Raw genomic sequence first — 19,141 nt, forward strand, 5'->3', positions numbered from 1 at the left:
TGAAAAACAGGGCAAGAGACCAGTAAAGACCAATAAGGTGGGATCCTGGCAAGAGCAGGGAGAAGGCCAGTGTGACTGGAAAAGGGTGAGTTCAGGGAGGGGACCTTGCTAAAGTGGTTTATGTGTTCACATAATCCAGATTAGATGTAGTAATTAATGTGATGTATACGAATCATCAGGTTTGGCAGTTGTTATATTTATACTACTATATTATTTTCACTATAGGATGGAACAAAATTCATCTGTATTGGGGCTCTGTATTCTGAGCTTTTGGCTGTCAGCAGTAAAGGAGAACTTTATCAGTGGAAGTGGAGTGAATCTGAGCCTTACAGAAATGCACAGGTATTTCATTATATTAAATCTTTCATTAAGTAGCTCTCCAAATCAATATACAAAATGACAATCACTTTTCTTATGCTTTCGAAGAATCCTTCCTTACATCACCCACGAGCAACATTTTTGGGGCTAACCAATGAAAAGATAGTTCTCCTGTCTGCAAATAGCATAAGAGCAACTGTAGCTACAGAAAATAACAAGGTAAGACATCCTGTGATAAACATTTAAATTCTTGATTTTCTTCCTCTCCCTGCCCCTTTTCCATCTTTTCATTTCTATCTTTCTATCTAACTTAAACCTACAAATACCAAGTGTCTTAGGCCTTAGTACTGTAATCCAGTGTATAATCTTTTCTGTTTTATCTCTATTTTATAATAGTTTTTATAATAGTTTTTATTTTATAACAGTTTCAGAGAGATCTTTCTACTTTAAGGGAAGAAAAAATATTCAAGCTAAGTGCTGACAAAAGAGTAGATACTGAAGAGCTATAATAGATACAGGAAGTATAGCTATTATACTATCCTCAGATTATCAGTTTGACTTTAGAGTCACTAAATTCTTTTAAAAATTGTTGGAGCAGATGTTTATTTTTAATTAATGCCTTAGAACCATCTATTTCAGTACTATTTTGATTGATTTGTGTGAAGGAAGTAATTTAGTTTCTAGTCTCATTAAGAACCTTTTCCTAATTACTTGTTTTTCTATCCTGTAGAATTCTGGTCCACAGTGTAGATATTCCTTGCCCTTGTTTTGACCACAGTCCCTTGGAAAAGATTACGTGTTTTTACTTAAGCTTGTGATATTTTATTCTTCAGGTTGCTACCTGGGTGGATGAAACTTTAAGTTCTGTGGCTTCTAAATTAGAGCACACTGCCCAGACTTACTCAGAACTTCAGGGTGAACGGATTGTTTCTTTACATTGCTGTGCCCTTTACACCTGTGCACAGCTGGAGAACAATTTATACTGGTGGTGAGTATCACAGAGGGGTATTTCTTACCATTGGAGGCTTTTATGTACATTATGGTGGTTGTTGTTCAGTCATGTCTGACTCTTTGCAGCCCTATGGACTGAAGTGCCCCAGGCTTCCCTGTCCTTCATTATCTCCCAGAGTTGGTTCAAACTCATGTCCATTGAGTTGGTGATGTTTATGTACATAGATAGGTGCTTTAAGTAGTCAAAGCAATAGAGAAGGTCAGTTGAAAGATAATGCTTTAGACTCACAGATATAGAAAACAACTTGTGGTTATCAAAGGGGTAAGGGGGCAGGGGAGAGATAAAGTAGGAGTCTGGGATTAGCAGATTCAAACTACTATAAATAGGTAAACAACAAGCTCTTAATAGCACAGGGAACTATATTCAGTATCCTATAATAAACCATAATGGTAAAGCAAAAATAGAATATGAAAAGAATATATACATACTGTATACATATTATACATACACTCTTTTTCCTATTCTGTATGTATGTGTAGCTGAACCACTTTGCTGTGCACCAGAAACTGATGCAACGTTGTAAATCAACTATTAAAAAAAAAGATGCTTATACAGAGGGAAATTTTCACTGTGGAGCAAAGTAACATTAAAAATAAACCTTAAGATTAAAAAAAGGTTACAAAAATAATATATACTTAGTGACTATAATTATGAAATTTTTAAAAAGTATAAGTAGAAATAAAAATCACTTATAATCCTACAACCTGAATATAACTACTGTTAACATTTTTGGTATGTTTTATTAATCTTTTTTTGTATGTATAAATGTGTATTTTTCTTTTGCTTAATTAAAAACAGTATTTTTTATACTTTTTACATTTAACAGTAACATAAAATAGAAATTCATTGAAGTATTTCATTGCCTGAATATTCTGTGCCTCACTTTATTCCTTTAGTTTTCAAAAGGGACTTTAAATATGTTTTCTGTTGTGTTTTAAGAAATCAGCAACTTTGCATTGGTAAAAATAACATAGGGAGATCTTCTAATTAAAACAGAATTAAATTAGTTAAACTAAACAGAAGAAAATGTCAAATGATGAATTTCCTGTAAATTTTAATCCTTAATGATTAAATAAGGGTTAATAATAAAAGTTGGTCCAATTATATACTGTCAGACCTGTGATCAAGTTATTAATAATAAATTGCACACGTTAATATTATACTGAGGCAGAAATGTTAGAGAAGGAATAGTGGCTCAGATGGTAAAGCGTCTGCCTACAACGCGGGAGACCTGGGTTCAATCCCTGGGTAGGGAAGATCCCCTGGAGAATGAAATGGCAACCCACTCCAGTACTCTTGCCTGGAAAATCCCATGGACAGAGGAGCGTGGTAGGCTACAGTCCATGGGGTCGCAAAGAGTCGGACACGACTGAGTGACTTCACTTTCAATAACAATAGTTAAATACAATGTGTGAAATTTTAGATTTGTTTAATGGCTTCTTTGCTGCTTATTTGTCCAATTTTTGCTTTTCACTTTCAGGGGTGTAGTGCCTTTTAGTCAAAGGAAAAAAATGTTAGAGAAAGCTAGAGCAAAAAACAAAAAGCCCAAATCTAGTGCTGGTATTTCTTCAATGCCGAACATCACTGTTGGTACCCAGGTAAGTGATTAGAATTAAGTCTATCTTAAGGGACATTGTTGCTCTTCAAAATCAATTTCTTTCCCTGTAGTTAATTCCCCCATAGACAGTTTTATAAATGAATGTCATTTGAAGGACTAAGTCCCAGTAGTATGTATGTGCCACATCACTTTTTATTCAATAACTGAGTCACGTATAGATTCTGCCCTGATGTCAGTTGGTTTTCCTGTGTAGCCGGGATCCTAGATTTGCTTGATTTTAGGAATCATTCTGTACTTAACTGTATAGCCAGGAACTGCTTACCTGAAACATTCCTTCAGTTGGTTGGTGGTAGGACCCAGGCTTCATTGTGTTTAACAAACACCAGATGATTCTTAACAACCAAGCAGTTTGAAAGATTTTGCTTTCTGGTCATACTGTCAGCATGAGACAGGAGGCTTCTTCAAATCCCTGTGCTTCTGCTAGTTTCTGTATTTTGATTCTGAGATGGTTTTGAAGCAGGAATCCGAGTTCTTGTTCGCGAAGACAAAGAATGAAATCCATGAACACACAGATGCTCACAGTAGCAAGTGAATAAGATTTATTAGAGAAGAGGAAAGTACAAAGCTCTCAGCATAGACACTGAGAGGGAGGGAGTAAAGAGTCCCCCCAAAACACGGGGATTACAGCAGCTTTATAACTTTACCAGTATTAATCTGTACATTTTTGGTTGGTTCCTGTCCTTAAAATCCGTTATTTTTAATCAATCAATTTAAAGGTCCAGACGCTTAACTTAACATCTTTATGGCTTCTCTTGATCTTTGGATTAAATCACCACCCTTCTTCATGCCCACTGGCCATTTTATAATGGACCAAATGTATGGGTTTAAGATTAGTGATCACCAGTTGTTTTTCCCTCAACATATGAAACAGAAGTTAATTACTGCTGTTCCCTGGATCTGCGTGTTGATAATTTATCAGTCCAAGGACATAAATTGCTAAATCTCTTCAGTTGTGTCTGACTCTTTGTGACCCTATGGTAGCCCACCAGACTCCTCTGTACATGGGATTCTCCAGGCAAGAATACTGGAATGGGTTGCTGTTCCCTCTTCCAGGAAATCTTCCCGACCCAGGGATCCATCGCGCCTCCCTTATGTCTCCTGCATTGCAGACAGGTTCTTTAGCACTAACACTACCTGGGAACCCAGACCAAGGATACATTCCAGGAATTGGGGACAAAGGGTGTAGCTTTAGGCTAATGGAGGGAGATGTTTATTGAAAACAAGGTCTCAGAGTCCTACACTGCCTAACAATTTCTACCTCAGCTTTAGGCTCATATATATCTGATGGAAGGTGATTTTTCTAGTATCCCAGTGGTTCCCAAAGTGTGATCCAAGGACTCCTGCTGCCTTCTCAGCTCTTTCAGGGGATCTGTAGAGTCCTTCTTTTTTCCAGTTACCTATCTTTGTTAAGGCTGAGTTGTCTTTATATACTTTAGCTAAAGTAACATATCGTGGCAAATTGAATGCAAAAAGCATACCTGGGACTCCAACTGTCTTACATTAAATTAGACATTGAGATCTACAAAAATGTAAACAATGCCACTTTTCTTGGCTAGTTTTTTTAAAAATGTTTTTTTTTTTTAATAAATTATGCATATTAACATGGGGTTTATTAATTTTAAGTATATACTTAAAGTTTATCAGTTTTAATTACTAACATGTTAAATACCAACTCTAACCCATATAAACAAAATATTTTGGGGTCCTTGGTAATATTTAATGGGGTGAGATAGTCTTGATACTGAAAAAGTTTAAAAACTGTTATACTTCTGATTCATTAGATTCTTATAGGAATTTATCTTCAGGATAAAAGTTGATGTTTATAAAATTATAGCAAGTGCTGCAGTGATTGTTTAAGGACTTTAAATCTCTTTTGTTGCATGACATGGCACTAATTCCCTCATCTAACTTTTTTTTCAATTCAGCTTTTTCACTATAAGATGGTATCATTTACATTACCTATTTCTTACAAAGTAATTACTAGTTTAGTTGTTTTGTCTAAAACTCAGTTTAATAATGTATTTGTTATATTTGTTTGGGCTTCCTATTCGTGGTTGTCTTGTTCCGGCTCCTTTGTAACCTTCCAGCTAGGAAGTTTTTAGTGATGACCCATTATTTTGTTTATTTGTTGTTTAGTCTTAATTATTTATGTCAGTTGCTTCAGACAGATCTCTCACTTCTAGTAGCTACCCTTTACTTATTCAGTTCACATACTGATCTCTTAGGTTTCCAAAATTCCGTATTTATTCATCTCCCGTATTAGCCAGATATCCTAGCAGATGCCTTATTAGCATGAAGGGTGGCATTACTATAGACAGGGAGGAAAGAAAAAATCCTTCAAATGTGCACTGAAGGAAAGCTTTAAGCAAAATAGCTTGGCACTAAGTTGCTGGAAAAGAGCATATTCCAGTACTTTAGTGCAGAACTAAGGTTCTGTTTTAAAGTGTAGGAAGCAGGAGGATTAAGGCAGCCATGGCCACAGAATGGGGAAAGCATTCATATGTTTGCATCAGAAAGAATTGTTGATCGACTTCTCTAGTGGCTGAAATGGTAAAGCATCAGCCTGCAATGCGGGAGATCTGGGTTCAGTCCCTGGGTTGGGAAGATCCCCTGGAGAAGGAAATGGCTGTCCACTCCAGTACTCTTGCCTGGAAAATCCCACGGGCAGAGGAGCCTGATAGGCTACTGTGCAAAGGGTCGCAAAGAGTCTGACATGACGGAGCGGCTTCACTTCTGAGTTTGCAGCAGCATCTGCATTCACAGATTTTAACTGTTGCGAGTAGTATATTTAGCAAATATTCCTTGCATGTCTGTTACGTACTGGATATATACCTCCTTGTCTTTAAGGTGCATTTATTTTTATTCTAAGATATTAATAACTTATTCTCTAATATAGTTTGCCATATTTCTTTTATAATTATAGCCTTCTTACTGATCCTCTTTCAGGATTTAAGCTTTCACTGGCGTTTTTTTGAAAATTTATGGATGAAACCTCTCTTTTAAGTCAAGCTAAGCATACCCTTTCAAGAAGTTGTCTCTTAACTACTCATTCTATGCCACAGAACTGTATTTAACGACAGAACTTTTACTCTTTGTCAGTATTTCCAGTTCCTGTACTCCTGTGTGTTGCCTTCTTCTGTATGACTTTTGTTTAATTATAACTCCCACTCCCAAAATCTTTATATATGCCACTGTCAAGTATAAGGTAATCATTAGTTATTGAATGACTGAACAGAATGTCAGTAAGTTTTGGGCTACTTGAGAAATCAAAAGAGATTTCCAGAAATAATGTTCATATCACAGTAGTAGCTTTTGTTGGTGCATTTGGCAGGGCCACATTACAAGTTATTGGTTTTAGAGTATGACCTGGGGGTGCTCCCTGGCAATAAGAATTTATAGGTTTTTCACTCTTGAACTCAGTTAACTTCTAACACTAATGTCTACATATTTTTTTTTTAATGTAAGAGAAAACTTACATTAGTTAAAATTCTAGCTTATAGAAAACAGTCTTCTGAGGGAAACAAATACCTGTAGAGATGAAGTTTATGGAGCCTATATATAGCATCATGAATTAAGGGAGAAAATAATTGCAAATTATAAGAAATAACAAAAAAAATTGTTTTGTTTACATTTTACTTATAATAACCTTTGTAGTTTCTTCTGTGCCATTTCTTTTCTATGTCCTTGTAGCAGAATGGTCAGGGTATTTGCTGCATGAAATATCAGTTCAGTTCAGTCACTGAGTCGTGTCTGATTCTTTGTGACCCCATGGACTGCAGCACGCCAGGCTTCCCTGTCCATGACCACTCCCAGAGCTTGCTCAAACTCATGTCCATCGAGTCGGTGATGCCATCCAGCCATTTCATCCTTTCCTCCTGCCTTCACTCTTTCTCAGTATCAGCGTATTTTAGTTTGTTTTTAGCAAGTGTGCTAAAATTATTCCTGCTGTTTGATTTTGGGAACACATAACTCTTCTAGTTTGTTTAAAAATTATGTCATTCTGATGGTGATTTTTCTTTTGTTTGCTAGGTATGCTTAAGAAATAATCCTCTCTATCATGCTGGAGCAGTTGCATTTTCAATTAGTGCTGGGATTCCTAAAGTTGGTGTCTTAATGGAGTCGGTTTGGAATATGAATGATAGCTGTAGATTTCAACTTAGATCTCCTGAGAGCTTGAAAAGCATGGACAAAGCTAGCAAAACTACTGAAGCTAAGTAAGTACTATGTCTTAACTAATCTTGATTTTTCTAGTTTGCTCTGTATATGAAGGAGGATAATCAAGGGAGACTTAGGAGAGCTGTACGGTGACTTATAAAAGTGTTAACATGTGGGGTCTTTTTAAGATCCCCATGAGTTTTGACAGGAACTGGTAAAATTTACTATTTGCAGTTACGTTAATATTTGTATATTACAGTTATTCTTAATGTTTAGTGGCCAGAAGGGCCAATATAGAGTTCTCTCTTAATGTCTTTGTTTGATCATTAGAGTATATCCTTTGAAGGTGGTATATAGCAGTGACAATGTGTTCAGCCTTACTGTCTTAGGCAGACTTTTTCCTACTCTCTTCTTGTGTAATCATCTTAATCACCTAACATCTTGCCTGCATCTTGATCACTGGAAGGGTTTTAGAGGTTAATGTACTGGGGAGGGAAAAAAGGATTTTTGTGAATTTTGGGGTGGGGGATAATGTGAACAGAAATAGCACTGAATTATATAAAACCTACATTCTGGAGCTAGCTTACTATTTGGGAGCCATGTACAGATCTTAACACCTGTACTTTTAGAAGCATCTACTCATCTTTAAAAATACTGTATATTATAATTTGGCTGTTTGGTACTTGAGCTTTAATAAAATTTCAAAATAGCTTTTTTCTTAATTTTATAAAATACATGAACATTATAGAAATACGGAAAAGTAACATAATATCACATTGCAGAAATAACATTTTAAATATTTTGATGTACTCTTTTTCTAAATGTATACAAGCAGTTGAAAAGAAATGATTTGGACTGTACTACACAAAAACCCTGTACTACATGGTTTTACATTTCTGTAACTTTTTAGTTCAAATGAATATAATGATTGTACAAGGATTACTGCTAAGTTTAAAAATATTCATTTGTAATTCATGCCTAATTAAGATATTTTGCTTTGTTTTGTGCTTTAGACTCTGTCTTGTTTTTAAAAATAGATTTATAGATTTTTCCCTCTGCTTATATTGATTTTTTAAGTCTTAAAAGTAGCATTTATGAAACTTTGTAAAGGGTATTTGAAATCTTTTTGATATGCATAAAATGAGATTAAAATAGGTTGTCGTATTTATATTTTGTGATTTATTAAGATTTTCAAAATCTTCCTTGAAATTTGCCATCTATATTAATATATTTACAAAGAGCTAAGGTGAAATTAAATGTTGAGACGATAATCATTTTCATGTCAATAGCCTCTTCTAGTCATGGAAATGTGTTGACTTTAAGCGTGCTGGTGATGAGTCAGTGCTGGCTGGCTTCCACCGTCACAAGATGTGCAGAGCAGCCATGAGTATCCATGTATGCTTGTACGGCACACGTTGCTAAGATGCTTGTGAACATAACACTGTTTTTCCCTGGACTATTTTTTTTAAACTCAGGTGAAATTCCTGACAGGAAAAATAGCAGATGAGAGAATTAAGATGATAGCCCTGATTATAATACATACTAGAATGACCTGTATATGACAAATTTCTGAGTAATACATGACTTTTCTGTGTAAAAATTGACTTCTGCCATTTAATGAATAAAAATGTTTTATTTTTTATCATCTGTAGTTGCTGTAGTTATCTTCTCAAGTATAGCATTAATGAAATAACTGAAGGAAGAGGGATAGTTTATTAATACTATAGTTTTCCATTTCAGTTACAGCAGGTGGTTATTCTTAAACTGTCTGGTGTTTAACAAACTTTTATAAACCACTGCAAGTAGGGTTTTTCTTTTGAAATCTAGGAAATGATCTGGAGGACTTTTTATTTATTTGCCTTTATCATCTTTTCAGTTAAACTGCTGTATGCAAGTCAGGGTTCAGTAAAGTGTGAAACTTGTTTGCTCAAGAGGCTTATGATAAAGCTATGTAGACAAATTGAGTGTAGCTTCTGTTGTTATTCCTAGATAAGGCTTATCTGAATCATTGTTCCAAGTTGTTGATAGCTTCACACAGTGTATTTCTTTCCTGCTTTAAAACATTATTTAAAATTTGAGATGTGCACTGTGTATCTTTTTTAGTACCTTGCATTCTAAAGAATAATACAGTTTGTAGGAGTTTTTACTATTTCATTCCCTTTTGAGAGTAAACTTGAGTCTTATTATATAAGGCATTTGTAAGTTCCTGTTTTATTTTCCTAATTATAAAGAGAATGTTGTTTCTAACTGCAGGCCTGAAAGTAAGCAGGAACCAGTGAAAACAGAAATGGGTCCCCCACCATCTCCAGCATCTACATGCAGTGATGCATCTTCCATTGCCAGCAGTGCATCAATGCCATATAGTAAGTTTTATGTGTAGTATACATTGGTCAGAATAGGGTGCCAGGCACATAGCTGTGTAGCTGTGTTCAGTTTGTGTTTCTGATTGGAAACAGCTCAGACTATTTTTAGTATAAATCTTTTAGTTTAAATTGTGCTCCTGCTAGTTTGATTATTTAAAATATGCATATTTATTTGTTTATTTACTGATTTACAAGGCTTATGGGGCTTGCAGGATCTTAGTTCACTGACCAGGAATCAAACCTGTGCCCTCTGCAGTGGAAACTCAGAGTCCTAACCACTGGATCACTAGGGAAGTCCAGTGGTCTTATTTAAATGTAAAAACAATAGTTATAGTGTCGAATATTCTTATTTTTGAGAGTTATAATTTTCCACAGTATATAAAATGCACTGCAGTAATAGAAGGAAGTAACGGCCACTCTCTAGAATATCTGCCTATCTTTGTTGAAACTGTTATTGTAAATTGGTTATGGCCTGGTCACAACTTTTTTTGCTCAGAATTTGTAGAATTTGCAAACTGAGGTTTGCTACTACACCTTGGATATAAAGAAGTTGTTTTTTTTTTTTTTTTTTTAAAGCTTTCCAAAATGTATTTTTTAGTTGTGGTTGCTTCATACTTGAAATTGAAAGTTAATAGTCATTTTAATAGTCTTGTGTTAATTTTAAGGAAGCCCAGCATATCTTCCTTTTTTAAACCTTAGTCCCATAGCCCTAATTTTGAGGGTCCAAAACAAGTATTAAGTTTTTAAATTTTTTGCAGTTGTTTACTATGTGTTCGGAGAAGTCAATGGCACCCCACTCCAGTACTCTTGCCTGGAGAATCCCAGGGATGGAGGAGCCTGGTGGGCTGCCGTCTGTGGGGTCACACAGAGTCGGACAGGACTGAAGCGACTTAGCAGCAGCAGCAACTATGTGTTAATATCGTTAAGCATTAATGAAATTTTTTTTTTTAACCATGAGTTCACCTAAGTGAAAGTTAGTCACGAAGCCTCAATTCAGAAGGCAGTAGTTTGTGAAATATGTTCAGATACCTCAAATATGTATCCCTTTACAAATGATCTTTTTTCATATATTTAGATAAAATCTATAAAGTCTCTTTCACATTTTCTTTTTGGTACTTACCATTTTGTTGTTGTCTAAGAACGACGACGGTCCACCCCCGCCCCCAAAGAGGAGGAAAAGGTGAACGAAGAGCAGTGGTCTCTTCGGGAAGTCGTTTTTGTGGAAGATGTTAAGAATGTTCCTGTGGGCAAGGTTTGTTCAGAATATCTAAGAATTAATTACTAAGTGAACTTTAGTGGTATCGATTATCAAGGAATTTATGGTTGGTGAGTGCTCATCAGCCCTTTCCTCCAGGCTGCCTTGTCTGTCACCTCTGATCTCTTTGGCCATATCCTCCCACCTGATGCACCTGTCTTTGTCCCGGACAGAGGAACTGATGATGCTGCTGCCTGTCCTTGAGCGTTAATGGTGATAGGCTGCTTTTTAAAAAATGTTATTTTGAAATAATTTTAGATTTACAGAAAAATTGAAGATAGATAACATTTTTTGGTACAGTCTGTTCTTTGGGACTGCTAATACAGCGTTTTCATGGAGTTGATCTTTCATAACATTTATAAACCTTACTACTATCTAAGCTTCCACTTTCTCTTCTGTTCTTCCTAGAGTGAGGGTCTCGCTCTCTGAGAAACCAAATGGATAGAGTTCATCAGCTGGAATGTTATTAACTTCACCTTTGTCTTCACACATTCTTAATACAAAATGGGATGATAGCTATAGAGTATCTGCAATGTAAATCTTTTCCTGATGGCGTTTTACTTTCTTTAATGTGATGGTCTTTCCTTTATACTTAAAGGACTGATAACTTGCGTCCTGCCATTTACAAAGGCCTTTCTCATATACTATTCCATTTGATTTCTTTAATAGAACTCTAGTTTATGGGCACCTTTTTTTTTTTTCCTAAGAAGAGCCCACTGGCTTAAAAGAAGTAAGTAACAAAAGTGGGACTCAGGTATTCTGATTTCAAGTGCTGTGCTCGGCTTTGTGTGCATTGCTCACTCTTATGGTGTCCATTATGGTAGCTACTGGCCAGGTATATGTAGCAAATTAAACTTACTAAAATTAGTAACATTTAAAAAGTCAGTCTCCAGTCACATCAGCTCCATGTGCTCAGTAGCCACTTCTGGCTAATGGCTATCATGTTGGACAGCATGGATGTAGAGTGTTAGACCATCATCATAGAAGTTCTTTTGCACAGTGGAGTGCTAAAGTAATAACGAGGGAGGGTAGGAGGAATTTGTGGATTGTGCTTGATTGCTAAACATCCACATGCTAATCACTGGTTGTGTGGGTCAGTTTTCCTACAGAAAATATGTCTTGGATATAGACATCAACAATAAATTTGTTGAGTGTGTTCAGATTAATTTTATAACTTTATGATCATTGAAGAAATATACTCATAAGGAATTTAATGCCTTCAGTGTTAAATTTACTCAGTAATACAACTTGCATATTGATTTCGTATGAGTTAGTGTTAACATTTATCATATCTACCTGTATTCTAGGTGCTAAAAGTGGATGGAGCCTATGTTGCTGTAAAATTTCCAGGAACATCCAGCAACACCAACTGTCAGAGCAACTCTGCTTCAGATGCTGACCCTTCTTCTCTCCTGCAGGATTGTAGGTTACTTAGAATTGATGAACTGCAGGTAAGTGTGGAGGAGTCACCCACTCACCAGTTGAATGTTGGGACCTTGAGCGTATTACAGATTTGAGAGCAAAATTCATTTTTGTGTCACACAGGTTGTCAAAACTGGTGGAACACCAAAAGTTCCTGACTGCTTCCAAAGAACTCCTAAGAAGCTTTGTATACCTGAGAAGACAGAAATATTAGCAGTGAATGTGGATTCCAAAGGTAAAGGTTTTGTAACTTTTCCAACTGGCGTACTCTATAAAGTGTAACAGTATGGAATGAGATGTGTCTGTATCTGAAATGTGACTGGGGATATATAATTTGGTGGGTACTTGCCATTTACTAAAGATGTATAACAATTTTTTTTTTTTAACATCTGTGTATTTCTGAAGGTGTCCATGCTGTTTTGAAGACTGGAAATTGGGTACGGTACTGTATCTTTGATCTTGCCACAGGAAAAGCCGAACAGGAGAATAATTTCCCTACAAGCAGCATTGCTTTCCTTGGTCAGAATGAGAGGAATGTAGCTATTTTCACTGCTGGACAGGTATAGAGGCTTACTTTTGTTTTTGAAAATGTATATGACAACATCAGCTTTTTTGTGAAGCTGAGTTTGGTTCTAGTTTGCTTGTTATTAAACTAGAAGAATTTAGAAGAATTAGAAGAACTAGAAGAATTAAACTGAAGAATTTAGAATATTCAGCACATTTTTAATATTAAGTTTCTGTTTGGTCACTGTTACAAGCATATGTAAAATGTAATTTAAAAATAAATACACCTCTTGCAAAAGTCAGACATGTATTTGATTGGGAGCCAAACTTTATTATTTTCCCTTCTCTTACAGGAGTCTCCTATTATTCTTCGAGATGGAAATGGTACTATCTACCCAATGGCCAAAGATTGCATGGGAGGAATAAGGGATCCCGATTGGCTTGATCTTCCACCTATTAGTAGTCTTGGAATGGGTGTACATTCTTTAATAAATCTTCCTGCCAATTCAACAATCAAAAAGAAAGCTGCTATTATCATCATGGCTGTAGAGGTAATCTGGTTTTTTAAACTACTTGGCATTTCTATTGAGAAGACCCTGCTGGAGTCTAGGGAGACAGTTTTCAGTATTCATTGCCCCTTCCCTATAGGAGCTAAGAGTGTATTAGGATAAGAGAGAGGAGTATGCCGTTGGTCACAGTGTGATACAAGTGTTGGTAAGGCATGGATAAAGGTGTAGAAGCACAAAAGGGAGGGGTTAAATTAGACTGTGACTGGAGAGGCTTCTCTGAGGAGGTGTTGCCCAGACATAGTTTGAAATAGTCAGGTAGGTGTTTCCTAGACACAGGATAAAGGTAGGAGGTGTTATCCCAGGCATGAAGAGCAGCCTTTGTTAATCTCAGTAATATATTGGGAGAACGTATACATTCTTTTGATTCTTTAAAACTAGAAGATAGGGCTCATATGGATCTATGAGTGGCAACTGATAAGGCAGGGAAAGGGATTGGGGTGCCTTGTGTGTTAATCTACAGGACCTGAACATTCCCCTGAAAGCTAGGAGGAGAGGGTTTTAAGCTGCTGTATTTTTTTGTGTTTGTTTTTAAAGAAGATGAGCAGTGGATGGAGAAGCAGCAGAAGTTTAGAGACCAGATAAAAAAGCTAATGTAAACAAAGTAAGCTTGAAGTCTTGGAAATGAGGAGGGGATGGACTTAAGAGATCTTAAGGAAGTAGAACCTTTAAAGCTTGATGACAGGATGGCAGCAGTAACGAAAGGAAGGGGTTATTAAAGCTTTGATTTAGGTGTGGTTGATGGGGAGATGAGAAGTAGAAACAAATGGGATAAGGCAAGATGAGTTTAGTTTTGAACACACTGTGGTTGAGATGTTTTTATTTGTTAGATGTGGAGGCAACACTGCTCTAAGTTATTGGAGCAATTTGAGCAGAGATTGACCTGATTTGCCTAACATTTTCAGAATACGACTGCTGACATGCTGAGAATACATGGGGGATAGGTTGGAAGTAAGGAGGCCAGTTAGGTGGAAGATGCTGTTGGCTTGGCCCAGGAAGTGGAATGATGAGTGACTAGACTCCAGATAATACTAGAAATGTTTTAAAGTAGATCTAACAGGATTTACTTATGGCCAAATACAGGGTGTCTCATAGAGGAAGTAAGAGGGAGAACGGTTTTGAAGAATGATGTTGCCATTTATTGAGATGAGGACACTAAGGATGAATGAAGCAGGTTCAGGAGGGTAACATCATGTTTGTTTAAGTTTCTTTTGTTTTTGGCTGCACTGGGTCCTTGTTGTGGCACAGAAGCTTTCTCGAGTTGTGAAGCTCGGGCTTAGTTGCCCCACAGCATGTGGGATCTTAGTTTCCCAATCAGGATGGAATCTGCAGATTCTTATCCACTAGACCACCACAGAAGTCCCTAAGTTTTGTATTAGATTATCTAAGAGGAGTTAGTGAAGAGAGAGTTGGGTGTGAAAGTTGGAAGACCAGGAGAGAGAGGACCAAACTGGAGAAGTGTACTTAGGAGCTGTCTGGATATCTGTGATATTTAAAGGAATTAAATGGCATGAGATTACTCAAGTCTTGGAGAAGGAAAAACCTAAGGACTTAGCCATTGGAGTAGTCTCAGCATTTAAATGCCAAGAGATAAAGAGGAACCTGTATAAAGGGACTGAGAAGGAGTTGGAGGAAAACTAGAATGAGTGTTGTCTTGGAAGCTAAGCCAAGAGCATGTGTCAAGCAGGATGTGTTGTTCAAGTGCATCATGTGGTGCTGTAGGCCAGTGAGCCTTCACATCCTTTAAAAATTCTTGATTTGTTGCCAACATTCCAAGTCACAGGATTTATATTTAAAATTCAGATTTTCAGTTGCTCTTAAAAAATTAGAAGACCTAGTAACATTGGGCCGTAACAGAACATTAATCTGCTCCTTTCAGGGGCTATGCATGGTCTCTCCAGTTCATTGCAGAGAATGTTTAAAATTTGTTGCTGTGCATTCAGTGTCAGTCACCATTTATTACGTGGTTTATGTTACCTTGTTTTTTCAGCCAGCTTCCTCCATTCATTTTATACTATTCCAAGTGCTTCTGTAGGCCTAATAATTCTATGAACCCTGCACTTGTCAGCGTCTCAATGGTAAAGATAAAACATGCCATCATCCTAGGGGTAGGGATGAAGCGTGTCATCATTTATCTTTGTACCTCATTTACCAGGACTTGATGCACAGTAGACATGCAAGAAATTTTTGCCAAACTCTGTGCCTTGTTGGACTTCCCAGGTAACTCAGGTAAAGAACCCATGTGCCAGTGCAGGAAACACAGGAGACGTGGGTTTTATCCCTGAGTTGAGAAGGAAATGGAGGAGGAAATGGCATCCACTCCAGTATTCTTGCCTGGAAAATCCCATGGACAGAGGAGCCTGGCAGATTATAGTCCATGGGTTTGTAAAAGAGTCACACACGACTGAGCATGCACACATGCTGCCTTTTGTTATAAGAATAAGTGACAGCATATAGTGATGCAGAATAAACTGTCTTGCTCAGACGTAGTAAGTGAGGTATTGATACTGTCAGCATAATGGCCCCTGTATGGTCTAGCAGGTTGGAGATGAGAGCTCCTGTAGAGTAGCTGCTTCCGACCAGATGACCGATTTGTTTGAAAACATTTGATATCACAGCCATGTGCAGCAAAATATCTTAATTTTAGTTATTTCAAAATGTACTGTGCTTTTTATTCTTTGGAGAGATTTTGACATATTCTCTCAATGTATTGATTAATGCATATTTGCCACTAGATTTTGACAAATTTAGTCCTATGTGGCCCACCTCATGTTCTTAAACTGGAGTTTGTAATTTATGGGGTCATTTCAGAGCCATAGTTAGTCCCACAGTCCAAATGGCCTGTCTCATATGTGTCACATACTGAAAACAGTTTTTTTGGTAATTTGTAAAGAGGTGGCAAGTTCAGAAGCATCTCTCTTCTTTCCTTTGTATTTCCATATATTCTTTTCCCACCTGCTTTCCTCTAGTTCCTATTTTTAGTTAAACAAATTTTCTTATTTTCCGTAACTAAGGCTTCACATTCAGTCCAGTAAGTATCCTATAACTATAATTTACATGGTGAAAAAATACATTTCAACTCTTTGATATATTAATGCTGTGTCTTGGTTTGTTTAGGCTGCTAAGGTCAGAGTGACTTAAACAACTGAAATTTGCTTTTCATAGTTCAGGAAGGTGGGAAGTTCAGAATCAAGGCATGGGCGGATTTGGGGTCTGATGTGTTCTTTCCTGGTTCATGGATGGCCGTGTGTCCTCACACAGTGCGAGAGGGGAGCTCTGGTCTCTTCAGGCCCCTTTAAGGTCACTGATCACCTTCATGAAGGCTCCATTCTCATGACCTAATCACTCTCCAAAGGCACTACCTCCAGATACCATCACCTTGGGGATTATTAGGCTTCAGCATGAATTGGGAGGGAACAGATACTCAGTACCTAGCATGCTGTTTCTCAGGCAGAAAATGGTATGATCCATAAGTAATTTATCATTACTACCTTGTCTTTGACAATGAAATGTGTATTTAGCTGTCACCTTTGGGGAAGTGCATCTGTCGTGATTCTGGGGAGGTAAAGGTTTTCGTTTTCATAGTGTGATGTAACCTTAGAGCGCACAGGAGGGTGAGAATAAGCTTGGAGTGAAATGTATACCCTGCGCTTAATTGGCTAACAATATTAATAGGGTTCTAGTCTGCTAGTTGTATATGACATAAATAAGAGTTCTATAAACTACGATCTGTGGGACTTCCCAGGTGGCGCTAGTGGTAAAGAACTCACCTGCCAACGCAGGAGACTTAAGAGATATGAGTTCAGTCCCTGGGTCGGGAAGATGCCCTGGAAGAGAAAACGGCAACCCACTCCAGTAATTCTTGCCTGGAGAAAACCATGGACAGAGGAGCCTGACGGGCTGCAGTCCATAGAGTCGCACAGAGTCGGACATGACTGAAGCAGCAGCACACACACAAACCGCCATCTGTAGGTCCGGTCCAGCCCCTCCCATTCATCATTTGCACATTGTGTATCTGACTGATTTCCTGCTGCAGTTACTGAGTTTAGTTGCAGAAGCTGAAAATATTTATTGATCCTTTGCAGATCACTCTTCCATTCCTGTCAGTTGTTGTCTCTGCTTAAGAGTATCTTTAAGTTCAGCTTCTTTTGCCAGGTCACCTTAAATTGTCTACTTTCTGCTGAGCCAATTTTATTATTGTGTTGGCCATGTGAAATTTTTGACACGTGTATTGTGGTATGCAAACGCATTGAAGTTTTTTTCCTAATTTGTCTGAGCACAGAAACAAACCTTGATGCAGCACATCCTGCGCTGTGACTATGAGGCCTGTCGACAGTATCTTATGAATCTTGAGCAAGCGGTGGTTTTGGAGCAGAACCTACAGATGCTGCAGACATTCATCAGCCACAGATGTGATGGAAATCGAAATATTTTGCATGCTTGTGTATCCGTTTGCTTTCCAACCAGCAATAAGGAAACTAAAGAAGAAGAGGGTGAGATTAAGAACTATAACATGATCTTTAAAAGGAATTTTGGGCAATTTTGAAAGTAGAAAAATTACTGAAAGAAAAGAAAATCACTGTAAAGAATTTGTGTATGGCTTTGTATATGTATTTTCACTTGGCTTTGTAAAATCTTGGAGTTTCAGAAGGTAACATTCTCAAAAGGTAAAAATGCCTGCTCTCTTGATAGGATGAGTATATAACATGAGTAAGTAAATTTTTCATCATTGTGTTTCTTTTGTCTTAAATTCTCTTCTCTTTGTTTAGTACAAAACTATATACATAGAATCCTTAAGAGCTTGACTGGTTTTATAATTACAGGTGACTTTTATTACCATGGGACTTATTTAGCAAGTTAAGTCAAATTATATGGAGGCAACTTTTATCCCAGTTTTTAGAATGTAGAGGAGAAAATGAAATAGTTTTTAGATGTTTTTGGAAAAGTAAATAAGCTTTTCTTCTGCCATAAGGTTTTTAATTGGCTGATTAAAGGGAGGAAACTGAAAACCTGAAGTGCAATTGTGTGATTCATAATGGTTTTCCTTATTTTGAATTCTACTGATGACATCCTGGTAGCTACATTTTTGAATAGTGGTTTGTGAGTTTCTGACTTTTTATTCATTATCATTGACTGACTAAAGGATTCTAAGCAGTGTAGAAACTAAGACTGAGATACTGGTATGTCAGTTTTTTCTTCCTTGGTAGTGAGAGCTACATTTCCGCCTACTTGTGAATAATACTTTTTATCTTTGGGGTTGAAAAATAAGGCAGAATAAGGAAATAATTCATGTTAAAAGTCATAGTTCAATCTAGCTTAAGTGTTTATTCCTCTGAGGAGGCAAAATTAAGCTGTTATCCCTAGTATGTGAATTAGAACACTAAAACAGCAGTTAGCATTTGATGGCTTGTACATACTTAATCTCTTAGTTATTTTTTGAAGTTTAAATTGATCCTGATTTTTTCTCTTATGTTTCAGAAGCAGAGCGCTCTGAAAGAAACACATTTGCAGAAAGACTTTCTGCTGTTGAGGCCATTGCAAATGCAATATCAGTTGTTTCAAGTAATGGCCCAGGTAATCGGGCTGGATCATCAAGTAGCCGAAGGTAATGTGATTTTTACCAGGGAAGTTCAGTTGATGGAAATGTAATCCAAGTACAGAAAGAAACGTATCTGTTACTTCTCGTATACATGAATTGGTGGGTCCTTTTGTTTTGTTTTTTTTTTGTTCCTACCAATATCAGTCTGGGAAAAATATTTGACAGTATCTCATATTTAGGTATAGAATAGTAGGACCTAGGATCTTTAAAAAATTTGAGGTAATTTAGACAAGTAGTTTAAAGTGGATTCTTTGAATGTGTTTTAAATTTTTCATCATTCTTTTTTCCTAGGAAGTTATTTTCTTTAGTTGGAGAAAAAGTAATAATTG

The 19,141-nt window shown here is 36.9% G+C and overlaps 1 protein-coding gene across 1 annotated transcript in view; it reads left to right on the forward strand.

The window, feature by feature from the left end:
- UBR5 (ubiquitin protein ligase E3 component n-recognin 5) overlaps window positions 1-19,141 on the forward strand; it is a 137,610-nt gene that overhangs the window by 69,893 nt on the left and 48,576 nt on the right. Inside the window, exons 10-22 of the mRNA XM_055546504.1 lie at window positions 226-342; window positions 427-537; window positions 1,152-1,306; window positions 2,811-2,928; window positions 6,978-7,162; window positions 9,357-9,466; window positions 10,606-10,718; window positions 12,029-12,172; window positions 12,267-12,378; window positions 12,549-12,703; window positions 13,001-13,198; window positions 17,496-17,706; window positions 18,692-18,818. Of these exons, the coding sequence (XP_055402479.1) occupies window positions 226-342; window positions 427-537; window positions 1,152-1,306; window positions 2,811-2,928; window positions 6,978-7,162; window positions 9,357-9,466; window positions 10,606-10,718; window positions 12,029-12,172; window positions 12,267-12,378; window positions 12,549-12,703; window positions 13,001-13,198; window positions 17,496-17,706; window positions 18,692-18,818 (1,856 nt within the window). The remainder of the gene's footprint in view (window positions 1-225; window positions 343-426; window positions 538-1,151; window positions 1,307-2,810; window positions 2,929-6,977; window positions 7,163-9,356; window positions 9,467-10,605; window positions 10,719-12,028; window positions 12,173-12,266; window positions 12,379-12,548; window positions 12,704-13,000; window positions 13,199-17,495; window positions 17,707-18,691; window positions 18,819-19,141) is intronic.

This window comes from Bubalus kerabau, chromosome 14, assembly GCF_029407905.1.
Source record: "Bubalus kerabau isolate K-KA32 ecotype Philippines breed swamp buffalo chromosome 14, PCC_UOA_SB_1v2, whole genome shotgun sequence".
Taxonomy (NCBI): Eukaryota; Metazoa; Chordata; class Mammalia; order Artiodactyla; family Bovidae; genus Bubalus; species Bubalus kerabau.